This window comes from Chrysemys picta, chromosome 8, assembly GCF_011386835.1.
Source record: "Chrysemys picta bellii isolate R12L10 chromosome 8, ASM1138683v2, whole genome shotgun sequence".
NCBI lineage: Eukaryota > Metazoa > Chordata > Testudines > Emydidae > Chrysemys > Chrysemys picta.
The window spans coordinates 3,533,266-3,556,192 of record NC_088798.1 but is presented as its reverse complement, the minus strand read 5'-3'; the positions used below and the strand labels follow the sequence as shown (position 1 = coordinate 3,556,192).

Sequence of the window (22,927 nt, the reverse complement as noted above, 5' to 3'; positions counted from 1 at the left end):
TGTTTTCTGTGTAATTTGAATTGTAGCCTTGCTCATCTGTCTCACTAGCTATACTGAATTATCCTCCTTGGCTTTGTTTTAAGGGGAAAAATAGGGTACATTTGCCATCATATTAGCTCAGTTGAGTTAGCTTAGCATAAGTGAAAAACCCTGTTAAAATTCAGGCTTTTCAGTTGCCTTACACTAACCCAATGGAAATATCATGATGGAAACCCCCCCCCCCCACACCCTTTTTGCCCATCAAGACCTACGCACACCCAGTAGCTCACAGAGTATCTTTCTTTGTGCATTGTCCCTCACTCACAGAAGTAGTGGAAGGGTTAGGAAAGAACTACTAACTAGAATTTTTAAAAATGTAGGCATTAAGGGAGATGTGTACAAAGAGTACTACAAAATAACCAAAGGGCTTTTGCATGTTGACATGAAGTGATATTTGAGAAAAGGAACCAGTCTGTGTGCCTGATCGGGATGCCCCTTGAACTGATAATGGTTTTGCATTTCTTTAATGCCTTTCAACATTCAGATAGTTCCATAACCTCTTTGAGGTAGGTGAAGGATATAGAGGGATCCCTTGACCCATCACTGAAATGCAGCAACACTATTCAAACTCTTAGGGCAGGCAGTGAACTATATTACTGTATTCAGATGAAACTGTAGGGGGAATTCAGAGGAATTTGGCCAGGACACTGAGCGGCAAAACAAATATTAAATATAAAATATGCATATGGGCTCTTTCATGACCGCAGGTAGTGATCACCTCAGTTTTACATCTCATTCAGTAAAATTGTGATCCCTTTAACATCATCCGGGGACAATGATTCATTATTGAGCTTGAGGGAAGAATTTTATCTACTACAGTAAACTGCCAGGACTGTTTTCTGTAGCATCTAGATGTTCAGTGGAGACCTCCCATTCAAGGCATTTTTCTCCTTTACAGTGACATTCATGAGTCAAGAGCTTCAGCAGCTGGATTGTTAGTCCTGTTGCTTATAGATTGCAAACATGGGTGGTTCTTCAAGTGATTGTCTACATGGATTCCACATATGAGGCTCATGCATGTGAGATTGGATTCTTTTGGCCAACAGTGTCCATTAGGGCTGTGCCTATGGCCTAGATGTCCTTGCATCTCCTCGCCCAAGAGCACGCGGTGCTGAGGGAGTCTGACCTTCTTCCCCCAGTTCCTTCTTGCTGCCTATGGCAGTGAGACAGAATCCTTGCTTTGTCCTCCTGCTGCTTCGCATGCTGTGCTGGTTGACTGGTCTTGTTGCTCGTTGGTGACACTGACACCCACTCACCAAATTTCTTATTTTAGTCAGGTTCTGGTTTTTAGGCTAGGAACCCCAGCCCCTCTCCCCTGATACGAGGCTCTATCAAAATGGCAGAAGCAAAATCTCTGGGATTAAGGACCTGCCCCTGACATGACACTTCAGTGCCACTCAGTGATGGGCACTCTAGGTGCCTATTTTGTTTGGGAGGGATGTTTTCTTACACTATGTACTATATGTATATACCTCTGACAGGTGGGAAGGAGCAGTGCTCCAGAATTGAGCTGCTAAGGCATAGGAGAAACTGTAGGCCAAGTGTAATGGGGTGTGTGTGTGTGTGTGACCCTAAGAGCCTCCCAGGGCCAGGGGCTCACTGACATCAGGTTTCAGCAGGTCTGACCAATTTAGTGAACCCCAACTCTCTATGGTTACAATCTGTATCTAAAAGGTGTCATGTAATATGTCGTTGGAAAGCTATATAACTCACAGATCATTAATATTCTTGCATAATATATGTATGCAGTGTGTGTTAAAAGTTATGGATATATGGTGCTGGGGTCAGCTGGAATCAGTCCCTGAGCCAGGGATGCACAGCACACAGAGACTTAGGCTTGCTTGTTGCTGACTCTGAATGTCCCGGGCAGGCATAGTAGTAAAGCTTTTTAAGGCACATAAGGGTTACAGAGCAGGCAGTGACACAACTGCTCACTGGTCTGGATTGCACCCTCAGAATGTGACAGGCAGCGGGGGTGGGGGGCGAGGGGGGGAAGAGAACAGTGGTGGCACAAACTTTTTGTGACTGGTATCCAAAATAAATTCTGTTTGATTATTATGTGGGCCATGAAAGCTTAGAGAGAGGTTACTGAGATGTGTATTTAGTGGTCTACTTGTACCATCATAAGAACAACCATACTTGGTCAGACCAAAGGTCCATCTAGCTCAGTATCCTGTCTTCTGACAGCGGCCAATGCCAAGTGCCCCAGAGGGAATGAACAGAACAGGGAATCATCAAGTGATCCATCCCCTGTCGCCCATTCCCAGCTTCTGGCAAACAGAGGCTAGGGACAATTTGGACATCGTTCTAATGTTTCTCTTAAGCAGCCACCACACAGCAGAAACTAGAGAGAATCCAACTTTTATCTGATCTAGTAAATTCTCTGATTTGTGGTAGTCTTGAAAAAACTTTAAAATATCAACTTGAACATCACATTTCTGTCTAGAAAACTTTGTACCTACCGCTGTTACAAGTAAGACGTAACATTACTGTGACTGAAAGAAATTAATAAAAAACATTATTTTTTGAGTTTCTTTCCCCTGTTTAGTCAGTCAGCTTCTTCCTGGCTGAAAAGACCTTCCTCAGCATCAAGAAGGGAGCAGAACAGCCATTTCAGTCTTTTAAAAAAAAAAAAAAAAAAAGTTTAGGGCCACACTATTTTAAAAAATGTTCAGTGAGAATTTTTTTTAGTTTTTTAAAAAAGCTTCAATTAATTACATAAATATTAACGTTATTAGCCACATGGAAACTTCTCTAATTGTTTGTTTTGACCTTTTAAAACTTCCTATGCTAAATTGTTGGTGTATTGCAGTTAAATAGGGTACGTACTTACAAGATGATAAAGGTGTTTAGATACTACGGGCTTGTCTACACTGGCACTTTACAGCACTGCAACTTGTGAAAAAACACCTCCCTGAGCGCTGTAAAGTGCAGTGTAGACAGTGCACCAGCGCTGAGAGCTGTTCCCCTCATGGAGGTGGGTTTTTTTAGAGCTGTGCTGCAACTACACAAACCACGTTAAAGCACTGCCATTGTAGCGCTTTAACGTTGCCAGTGAAGACGTGCCTGTTGGCTAACAGGCAAGACAGAATAAACTAGGTAGTGACTGCACTTCTTGTCGATTGCAGTGATTATTTTTTTGTTGGTCATTTGTGAAGTGTGTCAGGCCTTTGCTTTCCTTCTGGCTGAAAGGGCTATGTCAATGTGAGTCATTATCATTGTGTGGTTTTCCAGTAGAAAAGCAGGTGGCAAGACTACACTGGCACGAAAATATGTCTCTCTTGTCTTAGACCTCACAACTTTTCAAGCACAATTAAAATGATCTGTGAGCTTTCTGTTCTTGGATGGAGATATGGTGGGCTGGCTGCACTGGGATTTTCTGATTTTTTTGCCAGCTGGCAAAACATCCATGTTTGTGTAAGCCCTTTCACAGCAGGGTACTGAGGGAAAGGTGCAGGGTTCCTGTTGTTCATATAAGTGGACCACGTTGGCATACTTCCAATATTAATGTGAGTGACCTTATGGAAGAGAGTACATAGCACGGGAGGATCTCTATGATGGACCTTTTATGTGGGAATTTTTAGTTTGTTTCTTGTAGTGACAATACAACAGGGAAATAGGATGCCTCTCAGATGATGGATTTTAAAGCTTTGTGGCTAGCGCCTATCTGTGTGCTACAGTGATGGAGCATGTTTGTGCCATTGATGAATATATCAAGTATAGAAAGGAAAAGTTCCAAGAAACTACTATGGATGTACTGTAGTAAATTGAAATGCTCTCCTTTTCCATCCCAAATGCTTAGGATAGACTTTGACCTTGACAGTGGATGTGAAGAGGTTGGGAGGCGAGGAGAGAATTCCAAATTGCTTCTCTTTAAAACTCTTGCCATCTTCTGTCAGGTCCAGCTTTCTGTCATCAGCAGATGAGTAGTTTTCTCTTTTCTGAATTGCTTGAGTAGGCCTCCTATTTGTGGGACTCTTGGGGGTGGGTGGGTGTTTGAAGATATGGTAAAGGTTGGTGAGAGGACAGATGGTTCTGATAGAAACTGTTCTTGGTGTGTTTGATCATTTCAAGACAGCTGATTGTGTCGGTGGGCACACGTGTGTCAGAAAGATGAATGTTACAGGGCTCAGATAGACTGTCCGTGTCAGTGTGGTGGTAATAATACACTTCTTCCCCTTCGTTCCCAGTGTGCAGTACAGTGCACTGGAAGTTACTGTCTCAAGATGTTGCATGGGACGTACTGTAACTCCAGATGTTTATAACATGGGGAGTTGTGTGGCTAAATTGTGGTGCTCCGCCAAGAAAACTTACTTCTTGGAGGCTGTATCATAAAAATACTTAACATAACAGTGTATTAGGAAATTATTTATTTGTAACTTTTTAAAATTAAAATGTCATTGTGGCACTATAGAAAGGCCTTCAGGAAGATGCAAATTTAGATGCATCAATTCTACTATCAGTTACGTGATTTTTATAACGAAATTGCCATTCCCTGGTACCCAATCTTCTCTTATCTGAGGCTCTGGTGAAATCCTTAATCTGTATTTGTGATACAAGTCACTTCTGTCGCAACAGACTGGTATCCTAAACATAGGATCATGACTTCACCGCAGGCTCAGAGAGGAAGGAGAAGCTTCTTAAAAAACACACAAATGTTTTCAATGATTAAAAACGAATGCAGGGAAAATGCTTTCTACCAAAAAAAGTTTTGCTTTGAAATGTTTCCTCTTTTCAGAATCTGCTTGGGGAATTTAAAGATCGACAAACTATTTTTGGGGTACCTCTACCTCATGACTAACAAGTTTTTTTATGCAATGGAGAGAGATGATGGTGTGCATTTGAGGCCAAATCTTGTGCTGCGACCTATTAGAGAAGGGATAGCTTGTGTTTTCTCTTATCAAAGTACTGGTGCACAAACTGAGCTGTTTTAACTTTTCTTAATCTTAGAAAATTTCTGTAGCTTATGTAAATACTGTAATAATATTATAAGCATTTTGGTTATACATTATAAAACCAGCACAATCAAGGGAATATTTAGCAGATGCTTTAATTTGGGTGGTGAGATGATACTGAGTAGTACATGGGTAGCCGTGTTAGTCTGGAACTGAAAAAAGCAACAGAGTCCTATGGCACCTTATAGAGTGCCTTATAGAGAGTGGTACATGGACATCTTCAGAGTGCTCCACAGATTTAAAGTTCTCAACACCCCAGGCAGGTAGGTGAGTTTAGTCATCCTCGTTTTATAGATGGGGAGACTGAAGTATAGAGGTGAAGTGTCTTGCCCAGAGCTACTCGAGTTAGCAACAGAGCTGATGTTAGAATTTGGGAATTGACTCTCAGCCCTATGCTGTCTCAACACACTTTGTTGCTTTCCTTACCTTGGCTTTGTCATGACTTTTATAGCATAATAAAAAATTAAACTAACTCCCGGGTTTCTTTTCTACTCCCACACCCCTCCCAATTGCCACTTCTAAGTCTGAATCTGAGTTTGCTCATAGGTCTTTCAGGGCAGTTTTATGTAGAAAATTTTATACCTAATTCAGCCGAATAACCCCCCCTTTCTCCTCCCCCCCGGCTGTGCCTGCTTATATCTAATGCCAAAGTCTGGAACAGTAGTCCTCTGATTGAACTGTGTGCTTTCTCTTAAAATAAGATTGTAGTCCCTTTTTGGCTTTCTTCATTTGACCAAGAACAAGCTAATGAAAGGGAAATATGCACAGTTCTGTATCAATAAATGGATTGTAAAAAACCAAACCAAAACCCCATACCTACTGTATTGTGGGTTCTGGTTCTAAATTTACAGTGCACTGTGGAGTCAAACATAACCCTAACACAAAAATGAAGTGTTTTTTTTAAAGCATATAATGAATGGATTTATAAAGTAATACAAATTGTATTGCTTTTTCATTAGTTGTAAAATTTAATTTGGTTCGCCAAAGAAATATTGGGTAAAACTTATTTGACCTTAGGTGTAGAATATATCACAGTAATTGTAAACTCACTGCTTTGCAGGACCAGCTGTATGAAGTAACCTTCAAGTTGTCGGACTTGGCTTTTGGTTTAGTTCCTAATAACCAGTCTGTTGTGGTACTAGAGCAGTGGTGGGCAAACCGCGGCCACTGGAAGCTGCGGATGGTCAATGTAAACAAACTGTCTCGCGGCCCGCCAGCAGATTACCCTGACGGGCAGTGTGCGACCCACGGGCCGCAGGTTGCCCACCACTGACTTAGGTAGAGTGGAAGCAATAGATTTAACGTTTGTTTGTTTTTCAGAAAACTTTTACAGTTCCACATAATGGATTATTTTATAAACTGTTAGTAAGCAATTGCCTAACCCATATTTAAAGAGGTAAGGAATTATTTAGTGGATCGAAAGCAGAGAGTTGACAATACAAGTGTATATTCTTTTGTGCAAGGTTGTAGGAAAGGATTCTACAGGGCTCTGTATTTTAATTAGTACTGTCCTTTTAAAAAAACAAGAAAAAACCCACACCAAAACACCCCTCTCTTCAAGCTTCAACAAATGAAATCACTAAACTTGGAGGATTCCAAAAGGGAAGACAAAGACTCAGAGGGATGTAGCTGTTTTACAGGGTATATTCGATAGATGTGGTGATCAGACTTTGAGGTGGATGGATTATGAAATTTAACGTGCCTAAGTCTAAAGTTATGCACTTGGATAGAAATCCTGTCCAAACAAGGTTGTAGTTTAAGTGGTACTGAACTAGTTAATGCTGTAGAGGAAAGAGTTGCTTTTCAAGTGTGTCGTGACTGTAAAGACAACTGAATAGGATGCATTATGAGGAGTGGATGGTGTTATTGAAGACCCAGGGTTTTGTGCTAACTGTTTATAAAGACTACTTTTTGAGTACAGTGTCCAGTTTTGTTCACATTACTCAAAGAAAAATTATAGCTAAACAAGAGAGAGTACTCTTTAGGGCATTAAAATTAAGGGCACAGAGGGACCAACTGTAAGGAAAGTAACAAAACTGGGGTTATTGATCTTGAGAGTAGGTGACCTTATAAAAGTATTTAAACTAGCTAAGATTTATTATAAAACCTAAAATTGGTGAACATAAGAGTGGCCATACTGGATCAGACCAAGGGTCCATCTAGCCCAGTCTCCTGGCTTCCGACAGTGGCGAGTGCCAGGTGCCCCAGAGGGAATGAACAGAACAGGTAAGCATCAAGTGATCCATCCCCTGTCGCCCATTCCCAGCTTCTGGCAAACACAGGCCCGGGACACCATTCCTGACCTGTTTGGTTATTAGGCACAGCAGAACTTCAGGTTTAAATTGTGGAAAGTGAATCAATACATATAATAATATAACTTCCTAAAATCTTATTTTATAAAAGTGGTGGATAAACTGAACAGTCCTCCAAAAGAGGTAGTGGAATTGAGCAGAATGTATCTGAAGGGGCTATGTCAGCTTAAATTTGCCTCAAAATTAATTTTATAAAACCCAGTTATAATAAAGTCTAAGACCAATAGAAATACTTTGACAATTGATTTTAATTCCAATGCAAACAATACTCAGGCAAACATTCCCCTGCAGTTGTTGAAAACTAAATATTTGCTGCAACATTAAGTATCTGAAAGTGAAACTGATTTTTGTTGCCCAACCTGAGAGGTAGAAAGCATAAATGATGACAAATGAATTGGATTGTTAACATTTTCTCTTAATATCTGTTGTGTAGTGACATAGGTAAACACTTGTTACAACTCAAGATTTTTACCTTGACAATGTGCCATTAGCAGCGTAAGAGGAATGGTTGTGGAATTTTATAATGTAAAGGAGAATTTGTTTATTGCTTGGTAATAGCCTTTTTGGGGGGGGGTCAGGCAGGAATACATGGCTGATCATGCTTTTCTACTCCCATTTTTCAGTTTGGCTTAGGGTATTTTTTGTGTGTTTTCTTGCACAAAAAAAGTAAAAGCTCAACCTTTTTCAAAACTTCTAGTAATTAGAAGTGGGAATGGAGCCAAAATCGTGTGTGTGTGTGGAGAGAACTTATGTAACAAAATGGAACTGCTTTGCGATATAGATGAAGAGTTCCTCTCTGTCTGTCCTGATATCCAAAGACCTCTGTAGGGTTGGCTCTAGCTACCTTCCAGATCACCTCTGTATCAGCCACCGTGATTTCTCATGACAGCAGCCTTCCACAGGAACAATGAAACTGTCATCCCTGGTTGAGAAGGAGGAGGGAGCGGGGCTATCCTGCATTGAAGACAGCTTTCAGGGGATTTCAAGTGTGGAACTCCCTCCCTCAAGAGACTGAGTGACCATAGAAATAACTACATTTGGAACTAAATAAAAAAACCCATTTCTTCAGTGTACTTTTTCTTCAGTTTCTTTACGCTTGCTCATACAAATATGAGCAAATTTCCCAAGCTTTTTCTCCTACGAGTAGCGACAGAAGAGGGAGAAATGGTGGTTTTTAAATACTTGGGAGGTACTCAAGCACTCTGGTAATGGAAAGCCATGTTAAAGGCTAGAGATGGCACAGTTGTTGTTAACTTGTTTCAGACACGAAGGGCATATGTCCTGCTGCTTGTCATATGCTACTCTGTTAATGGCTCATTGACCTTACATTTCCTGCCATTAAAATGTCATCCGCTCGTTTTGCTTTTATTCTGTAGGTGAGACACAAAACTTCAGACCAGGTGATGGCTTTGAAGATGAACATCCTGAGCAGTAACAGAGCAAATATGCTGAAAGAGATCCAGCTCATGAACAGGCTGTCACATCCAAACATCTTAAGGTACTGGTGGTGGTGGTGGTGTTTTTCCATTGGGTAGAAGAGGGCGAGAGAAGGTTCCTAAGAACCTTTTTTTAAAGGGTTTTGTGTATATCTAGAACTTTATGGATCCACAAGATAGAGAGCCTCTAATTTTAAAATAGGATTTTTCACACTAGCGCATGTTACCTAGTTTGGCATTTTGCATCCAGTAATAAGCAATAACTGTTTCCTCAGACGCACGTGAAAGTCTTCATAACATAATTGTCCCTACAGGCAATCAACTGATATGAAGGGAGAGATTGGATTTCTACTTTCTGTCTTAATGTGCATAGTTAAAACTATTGTGAAAGGGTCACATAATAATCAAGCTTCAGTATTTTAATTGATAACTACCTATGGGGGTGAATTTCACAGGTTAACTATGCCTAGTGCAAAGTTGTATTCCTTCCGCTTTGTGTTAAACTTGCTGCCCTCTAATTTTGAGGGTTCCCTTGTTTTTGTATTGTGAGACAGGATAAGAAGGATAGAAGAATAGAAACTAGAGTTAAATTAGTCAGCTCTGATTAATACTTCTCTTTTCAAGGGTAAATCATCCACGTTTTGCAATAGTTTGTCATATGTCATTTCTAAAGACTTCTAAGCAGCTATTATTGTTGCCACCCTTTGTTCCTTTTCAGTCTCAGCCATACTTTCCTGAAGGTTAGGTGACAAGCAACAGGCACTGCTTCAGCTGAGGCCATAACGTTGTTAGAATCTAATGTTATGATGATTATCATCTGTACTGTGTACCCAAGTAACATGGGTACACTGTACAGATGCTAATCATCATAACATCCTGACTGAGCTATGATGACGACTAAAGTTTTTCCTTGGGGAGTCCATCAAGTTCAGAGCCCGTCAGTGTTTGTAAGAAGTGCAGACTCATTTTGCCAATGGGCATTACCTTACGTTTACGTTAATTTATTGAAACATTACTCTGCAAAAACAACAAGGAGTCTGGTGGCACCTTAAAGACTAACAGATTTATTTGGGCATGAGCTTTCGTGAGTAAAAACCTCACTTCTTCGGATGCATAGTGCATAGTGCATCCGAAGAAGTGAGGCTTTTACTCACGAAAGCTCATGCCCAAATAAATCTGTTAGTCTTTAAGGTGCCACCAGACTCCTTGTTGTTTTTGTAGATACAGACTAACACGGCTACCCCCTGATACATTACTCTGCAAAATATCCCCAGAATGTTTAAATCTGTAATACTTATTACATTGAAATGACAGTTTCCTCTTCCTCCTCCATATTCTTAAATAACTCAGGTCCCAGTATCAACCCCTGGAATATACTCACTGTTAACTTTTCTTTTCTTTGGAACGACTCTTAACCAATTATTAATGCAAGGCAATATACTTTACCCCTTTACCTCATTTGTTTCCCTTAATAGTCACTTATGAGGAACACTTACCAGAAGTGTTTGAAAATCCCCATGAAGTACCCCACCAGTTCAATCTATTTTATTATTTTTTTTCCAAATAACAGTTTGGAGAGGCACAATTTTTTCTTACAGTAACCATGCTGGTTTGACCTGATCAGTGTTATACTAATCTACCCTTAATGAAACTCTCAGTCCATTTTCTGTTTACCAAGGTAGGGCTCACTGGTCTAATTCCCAGCATTTCTGTTGGTGTTCTCTTTTATTTATATTTTTTAGGGGCATCAGGTGGGCAACTTTCAGTTCTTCAGGAACAATAACTTTTTATAAAGAATATTCCTCACTTCATTTCATTCTGAATACTCAGGTGTGTGGTCCTCCTGGGCAGCTGATCGTTGCACTGGAATACAATTTGCAAGTGACTTTGTTTTACAATCAGTGTATCTCAGTGCTTTCCATATCAAGTTTGCAAAAAAGATAAATGTTCTAATTACCAGTCCTACAAACTTGCTCTGAAAGTCGACCTGTTTCTTTTCTGGCCTGTGCTTTGTCATCACCAGTAATAGAGAATCTGTTGGCCAAATGCTGCGTTCAGTTACATCTGAGTAGCCCTGTTGCTTTTGGTGGGGTTGCACAGGTGTCAGTGAGAGCACAAGTTATTGGGTCTAATACAGGGGTAACTGGGTGAAATGGCCTGTGACATAGGACGTCTGCCTAGATGATCTGATGTTGCCTTCTGGCCTTAAACTCTATGAATTTATGAATAATTTAAAGACAATGGTGTTGCACAGATGGCTCTGAAATGAAACTATAATTCTGTTGATTATATGCGAACCAGAAGATAATCCAGTTTGCTCTCCCAGTGGTTCTGCAGGGCTGACAGTAATAGATCTTTATTCCCTCCCACTCACCTTACGGAAGGACAAACAACTCTGATTATGTAAAAATGACCCTTTCTTATTCAGCTCACCTGTTTTCTTGTGTGTGTTCACTTTTTCAGAGTAGAATTCACTTAAGTTTTTCAAATTGCTTGAGTTGAGGCTTCCTCCTTAGGAAAAATCCACTGTCTATTAAAATTGCTGATTTTATCTTCCCTATTGGAAAGTGCCCTTGAAATAGGAATTTCTTCATTGTCTACAGTAAATACCAATATAAAAATTGTATTTCACTTTGCCAGTTCTTCATCTCTCTCACACTTACTCCAAGCCAGTTGTTTTTTCTTTCTATTTTAGGTAATTGATACTTTGAGTTTGTCCTCTTCAATTTTATTTCAGACTTGAGCCCTACCTGGCACAGTGTATTTTCCAATCTCCTTAGGACGATTGTGGCAGGATTTCCACCTTTTAAGAAGTTGTCCCTCTCTGTCCCCCAACTAATAACATGAAGTGCTACTCTGTTCAACATATGTATTTTACTTTACTCCTTTTCATTTATATATTTTTGTACAGAGGTCTATACACCATCTGTGCCTCCAATTCATTGTTGTAAGAAATGAGCCGACAGACTGTTAATCCTGTTTAGTACAAATTTTTTTGGTTCATGTATGTATTCATACCTGACATGCATTTGCTTTAGCAATATGTAGTGGTGAGGGAAAAAACACACATGTAAGTCTCATTTAACAGTAGCCTGGAGCACTATTCGATGTAGATCCTGTCATTAGGAGAATGTTCTACAATAATATGGTTATGTTGAAGGGTTTTCTGGGATGATTTTCTGGGATTCTTGTATTTGGATTTAAAGAGAACCATTATTTCCTAGTAAATTTTACGTCCTTTGAATAACTTTTCAGTTCCAGGGATTTAAAGACTATTCTGTGCTTCAGCTTGCTTTTAACACTCTTTTCTTCATTACCTTTTTTTAAATCTGCCCCCTAAAATTCTCTTCCTTTGTTATTGCTAGGGAAGGTGTTCTCTCTCATGATATCAAACCTAATTGTTCTGTGGTCAATCTTTAACTAATGCATCTTCTTCACTTGACTCTGAGGTGAACTTTGGTCTTACATAATAGGCAAATATAAGTCACCCCATCTCTTATAAGCTCTGACATGCTGTAAAAATCAATTGTTTTATGGCAGTGGCTGTCAAACTATGATCTCTACGTCACCAGTTGGCTCTCTTCCTTGTGTTCTGCAGACTGAAACCTTTTGAGAGCCATGCTGTTTGGGGTTTTTTGTGTGGTTGGGAGGATCTTTCTCCTAGGAAGTGGTTTGCAAAATTATATCTCTTTCCTCTCTACATTAACATGTCTTCCTGGTGTAGTTAGTAGCCAGGAACCTCTTTATCTCATTGATGTTTATTGTTCTACCCTTTGTCTGACACTAAATTAGGTGGCTTCTTTTCACAAGCATTCCTGTTAACCCACACTTAGCTTAAATATTCTAATATAAAGTTACTTGTTTTTTTACTGATAAAATCACTGTCATCACTAATATTAATTAATTTTCATTTGTTTGAAATTCTGCTTTTGCTTGTCTGCTGGCTGTATTGTCCCATCCTTATTGCTGGAAATTCCTGGCTAGTTTCTTTCTCCTAACCCACAGCCACTTACAGTTTTGTAGAGCCAAGTGCATCTCAGCACTTGATGGATTTCTTCAACTCATGGTTTTATGGGGAGTATTTATTTTTTTTTCTTTTATTGCCAAGCGTCTAGTTTGCGTGCAGCTAAGGTGAAGCCCGTCATCATCCTTTGCTATGCCTGTGGATTTGTCTCTTTCTTATTTCAAAGTAGTATTTAGGCACAAGAATGTCAAGATGCTCTAGTTTGTTTCCCAGGGCTTAGTGAATATGTATTAATCTCTATCCATATCCAAGACTTTAGAATCATATGTTGCCCCTGGCTCTGGGAGTGGAATAAGTAGTCTAGCTGTGTTCTTTGTGTTTTTCATATCATCACCAATATTAAAAGATTCCACTGCCCTAACTCTGCCCTCAGCCAGCAAGCTACCACAGCTGGGTCAGATGAAGTGGAAAGTTAAATTTGGGTCTCCACCTGTTGGAGATAATGCATCCCAAGCTGCCTTGCTGCCACCCCTGGCAACCTCATGTACATGTTGAACGTGAGAATCTATAAAAATAGAATCTTGGGATCTCCAACACAAATGTATCTTTGAGGAAAATGAAAAATTGCCAGTGCTACCCTAGGGATTATCTCTGCGTGCACACACAAAAATAAAACAAAAATGGAGCCACTTTGTCCATCTCTCTAAGGGATATTTTTGAATATATTTTGGTACCTTCTCTTGTAGCTATATTGGCACGGTGGAGCTAACAGAAATAAAAAGCAGTATAAACTTAGTTCTGCCATTAAGTCAGCAGGCATGACTCTGAACACACACTGGGAATAGATCTGTTGAGTAAGAAGGTGCCATTTTTGCATAATCATTTTCTGGGCCATAACTTAACTTGAAACCATCTATTGAACAATGTAAGCCTTAAAGAGAAATGTAGGAGAGGAATCTTGGTTGCTGATATTGACATGCAATCATCTCCAGGAGTTCCAACCCAAGGCAGTCTACAGGACTCTGATCCTTGTGAGATCAAAGCTCTTTTGTCCCGCTCTGTGTTCTACAGTGCTCACTAATGGAGGAGTCTGTTAACCCAAGTCCTTCCTCTCCTGTGCTGTCTTTTAGATTAGTGCACTTTCAGTATGTGATTGAATTTCAGTCTTTAATATCACTACTGTTTGCATGAAAAATGCTTCTTTATTTAATAAGTACTTTAGGGCCCTTTATATATAAAAATGTTCTAGACACAGAAAGTCTTAGCTCATGTCTTAAATGTCCTCATGGGAGCACTTTAAAATATTGCTGTGTTTGGCAGCGAACATGCAGGCAGATTGACTCATTGATTAAACCCCACCGTCTGCAAATGTAATAAAACTAAAATAAGTCTGTGTATGTGTGTAGTTTGAGCCGTCTTGAAGGAGAATTCCTTTCATCTACACATACAAATTCGGCATCCTTGAAATATAATGCCAATCTAGTTCCTTTTGCTGCAGTTGATCCCCATCAAGCCCACCCATCAGTGGAATAACTTGTGATTTGAGTGTGTTACAATAGGCTGACTGCTGGCATTGTTTATTTTAGCACCCGCAATATGTTTATGCTGAACCATGATTTGTAATTAACAGATGGGAGTCAGAAAATGATTTAACAGATTCATTTTCCTCTATAACCTGGATCATCAAAATAATTCTTTTAAAAATGGTTTGCACATACTGGTATAACATATATAAATACAAATTTATGAAGTTGAAAAGGGGCTCGGTGAGATGACTTACCTTTGGACTAAAATGTGATATGGATTACAGTGTCAACAGTAAAAAGTTGTTAAAATGCATTTTTATTTAGCATTACATCTAGTAGAATTAACTATGGAAGGTTTTTAATTCTGATTTAGTGAAGTCCTTCCCTGTGTCTGTTGTCACATTTTGGGGTGCAATCCAGACCAGTTAAAGGTTTGTCATCTCCTGCCCTGTTACCTGGGGTGCCTTAAAATGCTCTGCTGCTGTAGCTCCCTTGTCTGGATACTCCCAGCCAGCATACAAACATGCACTGAGTGTCTGTGTTGTAAGCAGCCCTGGTTCAGTCATTCTGACTCCAGCAGCCTGCTTGTTACGCTATTCTCCGCCAGTCTTGGTTACTACTAGCCAAGTGACCCCAACATAGCCTCAGTCCTGAACTTCCCTCAAAACTGCCTGCCTTGAAGTGTCCAGTCCTCTCCTGGACCACTCAGAGAAATAATGAAGTTAGTTTGCTGCTTTAAAGAGACAGCACCTAGCAGCTTGCCACGATAATTGGAGTTAACAATTACTTCAATTTAAACACAGCACTGGGTTGGTTTAGATTAAAATAAACACATTTGTTAATGGGATGTAGGCTTAGTGATACCAAGTAAAAGAAATAAAGCTAGAAATGGTCACAAGCAAATAAAAGTAAATTTTAGACTTTTAGATGTGTATTTTCAATCTAGCAAGGCAGTCTTTGTTTAAGATTGTTTGTTTCTCTCACCAATTACTCTTGGTTCAGCATGGTTGACTGTCTCTGAGTCAGAATCTTCCACAGAAGTAGGAAGTGTTGTCATCTTGTCAACTTAGATAAAAGATAACACCGCCCCTCTCTTTATAGTCCTGTAAACCTTTGAAAAGCATCTCTCTCAAAATTCATTGACCCTGCTTCCAGAAACAGAAAGGCTTCCTCATGGGTGCAGTCTGCATCTACCATTGATAATTATTTCTTCCCCTGGTTAGCTTGATGGCCTTCTTTACCTTTTTATGTAAATGTACCTCCATTGTCTCTGATGGTGACCAGGTTGGCTAGACAAATAAATACCCAATTCTTTGTGATCCAGACATGCTGACTCCCCAGCCACCTTGTGACCTTTGGTTCTGTTTACTGCATGTATAAATTGCAATTCCATTGTTCCTGGTCACCCTGCTTCATTTGTATTCAAGACCTGGGCAGGCCTGTTTCTACTTTGCTCAAATAAAGACTTTAAAACATCGTATCAGAGGACAAAAATAACTTCACATATGGCATTGTTATATTCCACAATGATATTAATGACCAATGTGATGTTTAGTTTTCAGACGATACCTCACGAGGTTTGTACAAATATCGTTGAAGTAATGTGTGTAGGGTTTGAATACAGAGTGCGTAGGGTCACGTACAGACCCTGCCCTCCAAAAATATTCAGTGCCATGGTACAAGCATATTTATATAAGCCCTCGCTTTCTCGGCACTGAAGACCATGCATCTCACCAAGAGGAATAATCCTTAATGGCTCAGCAAGCAGGTCTACTTCTCATCCAGAGAAATGGAATCTCACTCGGGGCAAAGAATTTCTAAATCTAACTAAGTAGTTGTATCTTCTAAATTGCAGCTGCCTACGTTATCTTCAGCACAATTATTTTTCAGCAGTATTTGGGTTAGCTTGGAGGCTCACTGTTGCCTGATACAGCACACACAGGAGCAAGTTATCCAGGCATTTGGATTGATGGAGCTATGTTGTTTGTTTGTTTGTTTTGTTTGTCCTTTAAATCTGTTTTCCAGATTTTTAAAAAAACTTAGATTCTTTCGTAATGATTAAATGATACAATTTATGTTGCTTGTAAATATATTAACAACACTGTCTTGGTTTCTTTTTGCTTGCAGGGCAGTTTCTAATAGTGTGGGGTTTTAGAAATGTATTTGTGATCTAGCCTGTTTGTATGAGCTCATAGCTACTGAGCTGTGTTTCAGTTCTATTTAAGGGGTGGATTCTTTATTTCCCAGACAGAAAACCAGTATTTCTCATTGTTGTTAATTTTGTTCTTGTTTCTAGGTTTTGAACTGCTGCCTATTCCTGCAGTATCTGAGTGCTCATAGTAGTAGGCTGCAGAACAGGGCATCTTTTTCTGTTTGTTTCTCTCTGATAGAGACACTGTCAAATCTTACTGGCCTTATCTTATCTTAGCTTTTATACCTCCTGAATGAACAGATAAAATTAGCAATTCTTTGGTCTCAAACTTTTCTTCTTTTTAATAAAACCACAAGCTGTCACATCAGTATCTTAGTACTTTGCCTTTATTGCTTTCTATTCCTCTTCAGCCTAGATGTGGGTGTGTGAATACCCACTCAGGCCTTGGCTACACACAGGACTTCCCAGCGCTGCCACGGCTGTGAAGCGCGAGTGTAGTTGTGCCACCAGCGCTGTGAGAGCTCTCTCGCAGCGCTGTATGTACTCCACCTCTCCGAGGGGAATAGCTTGCAGCGCTGCGAGCGAGCGTGCAGCGCTGCAGGCTCTGATCACACTGGCGCTTTACAGCGCTGCACTCGCTGCGCTCGGGGGGGTGGAGGGGGAGTGTTTTCACACCCCTGAGCGCAGCAAGTGTAGCGCTGTACAGCGCCAGTGTAGCCAAGGCCTAAATGGCTGTTTCAATTTTACTAATGGTTTTAGTATTTAAAAAAACAAAAAGACCTTTGTGAAAACCTGCTGTAGGTTACTTTTCTTCTGATATAGACTATATTTTTTACTATAATGGATGTGGAAAGATATATTAAATAAGAAAATTGGAATCAAATAATTTGCTGGTTTGATATTGAGATCTCCTGTGACCCAAGCAGTTTAGCTGACAAAATTTACAAATTCCACCGGAACAGGCTAACACCATTGAAACTTCTGAATTCTACCTGCTTTTTGGCCAATTATTTTTCTTCTGTGGTCACCATTCCCTTCGACAAAGAACAACCTTGTTTCACAGACATCTCGTTGGATTAACATCAGACTTGATTTAAATACATTTTAAAACCCCATTCTTTTCCAAAAGACCTTCATCTGTCATGGATGTGTGGGGTTAATTCATTCTTTTATGTGAAATGTTTGAAGATTCTTAGATGGAAGTTCCACATTTAGAAAAAAAAAATGTAATTTTTTTAGGAGCAAAGTAGAGTTATCTGGATTTTTGGGTCTGAGTGAGTTAGTGTGTGAGCTTCTGTTGGAAGCTGTTTTACAAATTTTACTATAGAGTTCCTACTGCCTAGATGTACTGTATTAACTTCCACATTATACAAGTAGTTAAAATGGATAATCTGAGTCCAGCTTCTTTTGTCAGATATATTGCATAAGCCATGAGACTTATGTTCCTACGACAAACCGTTTGATTCTTGTCTTGAAAGAAAAGGAGGTATAGATTCTTTAGAACTTGTTTTAGATATCTGGGGTTGATGGAAATGTTAGTCTATGTATTTGCCACAAGGTGCAACCTTTTTAACTGAGCAAAAATGTTGCAATAATAAACTTTATTAACAGCAATATATCCTCAGTCTTCTTTGTTTCACAAAGGACAAAATACATTTTCAAGCGCTCAGAACTTGTGCAGGAGTATCCGCTGCAGTCCGGGATCTAAAGGTCCTGGAAGACCAGAATTGCGTATCGGACGTGGTTGTTTTGTGGATGAAGCTGTCGTTCTGTGTGGTGTAGCTCCGTAGCCTTAGTTTAATCAAATGTATTTTAGAGTTTGCTGCATGATGTCAGTTACTTCTCGAAGGGGATGTATTTCTGACCTTTTCAAGGTTTGTAAAGCTGAATGACCTATGTACAGATTTCCTTGTGAGGAATTGCCTGTAGGAGAGAAGAGGCAGCAGCTGTATAGACTGGATATCCAAAAGTCTCTCTTTCTGAACTCACCCTAGTTTGGCATTCTAGGAACCAGAGAGTATTTCCATTTTCACCTTTTCCCCCATGGTAAAGAAAGATATTCTATGGGGCAAGAGCGATGGAAAACCAGAGTTTATGGTGCAAGTTCCATTTTTTCTCCTGCTTACAGAAAACAGATTTTCACAGCTCGGCTTATGCAAAGGCCCTTATCTATATTGTTTTTCTTGGGTTGCCTGTAATTTACCAGTCAGCTGTTAGACAAGAGAACAGTGGGGATCATTCATTTCTTCAAAAGCAGCTTAGCTTAACTAGTACTACATGTCCCTTGCATCATTTTGTTTTTAAATACAAGTGTTAGGGTATAAAAGGTCGTTATTTCTACAAATCGACCTTCACAAGGTTCCTCTGTCACATCCAGAATGGTCACATTTACTGAAATCATGCATTTCTGCTCACACCCTTTTTTTGGGTGGGGTGGGGTTGAGAGTGTGTGGAAGAGTTCCTCAGTCAGCCATTAACACAACTTAATAGTCAACCTGTTTTTGTCCCCCAAGTGATCAAATTGTAAATGATACAACTGAAAATGGTTGAAGGAAACACCTCATATTACAGTGATATGGGATCAACTGTGCACTTCTGGAGTCTATACAGTATGTAAAAAGTCAGGCTTTAATGAACTTTCTAATGGGAGGCCTTGAATTTATTACATTCTGCTTTACTAGTCTTCATTCACATTTTGGCATATCCAGGGTGACATCTGCTACACAAATTGCCCTTTTGTGGTGAACACAAGGAGCTTAACCTGGTGGGGAGGAGAGGTGTGGAAATGGGATTCTGATTGCACTCCTGTAACCTAAGGCTGAATGTTTAGCATGCTATTCTCTTCATTGTGCTTAAAAACTAAGGACAATAGGTGCTTCTGTAGTACCAATACTAGGAACTCCAGTCATGGACACGGGCCCCATTGTGGTAGGTGCTATACCAACACACCACAGAGAGATGGTCCCTGCCCCAAAGAGCTTACAGTCTAAGTAGTTGATTACAGTCTGGGTGTTTTGAAATCATATGATGACATAGTCATTCAGGGTAAAATGTTCACTTGCCCTATGTGACCGTGCAGGAGAATATGGGAGCATAAAGTGCTTCTCTTCTCCCCAGGCCTTTCAATAACAGCCAGCACAATGTAGCCAGTGCAGAAGGGGAAGTAATTTGCTATTTGTATTGGCTTATAGCCAATTACTCAGCTTGGCTGTCCCTCCCTGAGCAAGTGGGAAGCAAGGTAATTAATTGTAACTCTGACCCTGTTCTTTTCCCCTGGTGACGTAGCTATATGTTGGCCTTTCCTCAAGGCTTGGAGAAAATGACAATTTACCCCTTAGTGAGTAATTTTCCATTTGAGTTTGAGTCTTGTCTCTTGAGCTCTGTTGAACTAGGCATTCAAAATATTGTACCATAGCCCCTCACCCTTCTGTTAAGCTAGGATTTTAAATGTTCTGACCTGAGATGTGCAGTTTTCACTGAACTGATTCTTGCTTGTTTCTAATGCTTGAACATTGAACCACTTCCTCTCTTCACTTCTGTTGTTTTTATTTATATATTTTTAAAAAAACCTTTATTCTGTGTTTTGTAGGTTTATGGGTGTCTGCGTACATCAAGGACAACTGCATGCACTGACTGAGGTAAGACTGTTTATGTTCAGTACTGAACCGTTTGTTGTGTGTACTCCCCTGGGGCCAGATTCTACATTTTGTTGAGTAGCAGTTACTCATGCAAGTAGTCCCACTGGCTTTGATAGGATCACTTACTGTAAATGTTACAGAATCAGGCTTCTTAATTATATTTCAGTAATAGACTTCTAACACCCAACTTCCAAACACAGGCCCTTAATTAGATGAAAAATCAACATTTAGGTATGTAAAATGGCCATTAACAAAGTATCCAAAAGGCCAAGACTATATAACAGGGTTCAAAAAATAACTACAGTGAAACCCCGCTATAACGCGCCCTGCGATAACGCGAATTCGGATATAACGCTCTGGCTGCCCCAAGCCTTCCCCACTGCCTCTTTCCCTCTGTACCCCCGCTTCTCCTTTTGGCGAGAAGAGCCATTCTCCTCCCCAGCTGCTCCTCGCTCTTCCTCTGCCCCTTGCACGTCTCCCCTGCTCTCCCCAAGTGTTTCCCTCTCTCGCTGCATGGCTGAGAGCCCCCGCTGCTGGAGCTGCACCCTTTCAGTTACTGTTATGGGCAGTTCACAAACGAAAGTCGTTTTCTGCCCAAGAGAAATTGACCGGCTTGAAACTGACCGGCTTGAAATGGTAAATTTTTGTAACCCTGCTATACCGCAACCCCGCTTTTATCGCGATCGAATTTTTTGGACCCCAATCATCGTGTTATAGCAGGGTTTCACTGTAGATAAGTTCATGGAGGATAAGTCCATCAATTACTATTAGTAGGGATGGTGTCCCTAGCCTCTGTTTGCCAGAAGCTGGGAATGGGCGACAGGGGATGGATCACTTGATGATGACCTGTTCTGTTCATTCCCTCTGGGGCACCTGGCATTTATGCTTTATTTTTCATGTGTTTGTGGGAGGGGCATCCAAATCACAAATTTCTTCCTTTTTGAAATCTTTTCTTTGTCCCTTCCTGGGCTCTGTGGTGTGGCCACCATCCATCCAGCAGAGGTAGGTTAGACCAAATGTTCCCAAACTTTTCTTACTGCGTACCCTATTCTAGATCTACCAGCGGCCCTCGTATCCTTACCCTTCTCATCACTGATACTTTTTGTGCTCTTCTTAACATTACCTGTCTTTAACCATCTGTCCATATTTCACTGTTACGTACAGATATAGTTATAGGGTGACATATACAACTGAAACAAAACCCTGACTCAGTTCTGAGCTCAGTCAGACTGGACAGTTGCTGGGCAACTGAACCCGCACTGTATGGTGATTGGAGGTGAGGGCTGTGTACATCTGTGTTCTCATTGTTACGTTTTGAAGTAAATTAATGCCTGTATTTTATATAACAAATTCCCACAGAGTTTCGTCTTTGTAGCCCCGGGGTCGGCAACCTTTCAGAAGCGGTGTGCCAAGTCTTCATTTATTCACTCTAATTTAAGGTTTTGCGTGCCAGAAATACATTTTAACGTTTTTAGAAGGTCTCCTTTCTATAAGTCTATAATATATAACTAAACTATTGTTGTATGTAAAGTAAATAAGGTTTTTAAAATGTTTAAGAAGCTTCATTTAAAATTAAATTAAAATGCAGAGCCCCCTGAACTGGTGGCCAGGACCTTGGCAGTGTGAGTGCCACTGAAAATTAGCTTGCGTGCCGCCTTCGGCACACATGCCATAGGTTGCCTACCCCTGTTGTGTAGCCCATTATGAAAATGCAATAATTAATAAAATCCACCGTTACACAATTTCTCTTGCGTACCCCCCCCCCCCCCCAGATATGTCTTGTATACCCCCAGGGTACGCCTACCACAGTTTGGGAACGCCTAGGCTAGACTTCGTGCCCTCTGAAGCTCAGCAGTGTTTTTGAATGAGCCAAGGTGAGCTCTTGCTACCTCCATGGTGTTCCCAGTTCCTACTGACTCAGCAAGGGACTAAGTCAGTCTGAACTGGTGTGATCTCCTCCGCAGCAGAACATTGTACAGCTGCTACACTATGACCGTCCTTGTGTGTAATATGATTTTAATACAGTTGCTGTAATTGCTATCCTGATTTTCCCAAGCGTGTATTACGTATTCTATCTTAATCTATTGGAAAAGAGCTTGTTCAATAATTCATACCAATGTACTCCTAGGGCAGGGGTGGCCAACCTGAGCCTGAGAAGGAGCCAGAATTTACCAATGTGCATTGCCAAAGAGCCACAGTTGTATGTCAGCAGCCCCTCTTCAGCTTCTCCCAGTGCCTCCTGCCCACTGGCAGCCCCGCCGATCAGCGTCTCCCCCTCCCTGCCCACACCTCCCAATCAACTGTTTCATGGAATGCAGGAGGCCCGGGAAGGGAAGCGGGAGGAGGAGCGAGGGCATGGCAGGCTGAGGGGAGGAGGTGGGAAGGGGTGGAGTGGGGGCAGGGCCTGTGGCAGAGCCAGGGGTTGAGCAGTGAGCACCCCCCGGCACATTGGAAAGTTGGCGCCTGTAGCTCCAGCCCCAGAGTCGGTGCCTATACAAGGAGCCGAATGTTAACTTCTGAAGAGCTGCATGTGGCTCCGGAGTCGCAGGTTGGTCATCCCTGTCCTAGGGCCTCAGCTTCTTAAATAAGTTGGAGCACAGAACACTCACCCTGGGAGAGTTGGGAGTTGACCAACTTTGTATGATAAAGTATCTTCTACTAAAGTAGGCACTGTAATAAAATTGGACATGAAGTCCTGTTTGGAGGATAAGTTTCTACATCAGATGTTGCAGTTTTTTCTTTACATGATACTGTGCTTTTAAAAAAGAAACTGGCATCACATTTCATGTGGTGGTGGGAGAGACATAGCAATCCTCATAATTCAGTTTTGCTCCTTTCACACACTGATTTTGTTGTGCTGTGCATATGATGTATACAAGAAATGCACTGGTTTTTCCCCCTAGTG

General features: G+C 40.7%; 1 protein-coding gene across 5 annotated transcripts in view; it reads left to right on the top strand.

Annotated features, from left to right (window-relative positions):
* TESK2 (testis associated actin remodelling kinase 2) overlaps nt 1–22,927 on the top strand; it is a 108,502-nt gene that overhangs the window by 24,155 nt on the left and 61,420 nt on the right. For all 5 annotated transcript variants that reach the window (XM_005303018.5, XM_042845045.2, XM_065553719.1 and 2 more), the window contains 2 exons: nt 8,683–8,804; nt 19,974–20,022. In XM_005303018.5, coding sequence (XP_005303075.1) covers nt 8,683–8,804; nt 19,974–20,022 — 171 coding nt within the window. The remainder of the gene's footprint in view (nt 1–8,682; nt 8,805–19,973; nt 20,023–22,927) is intronic.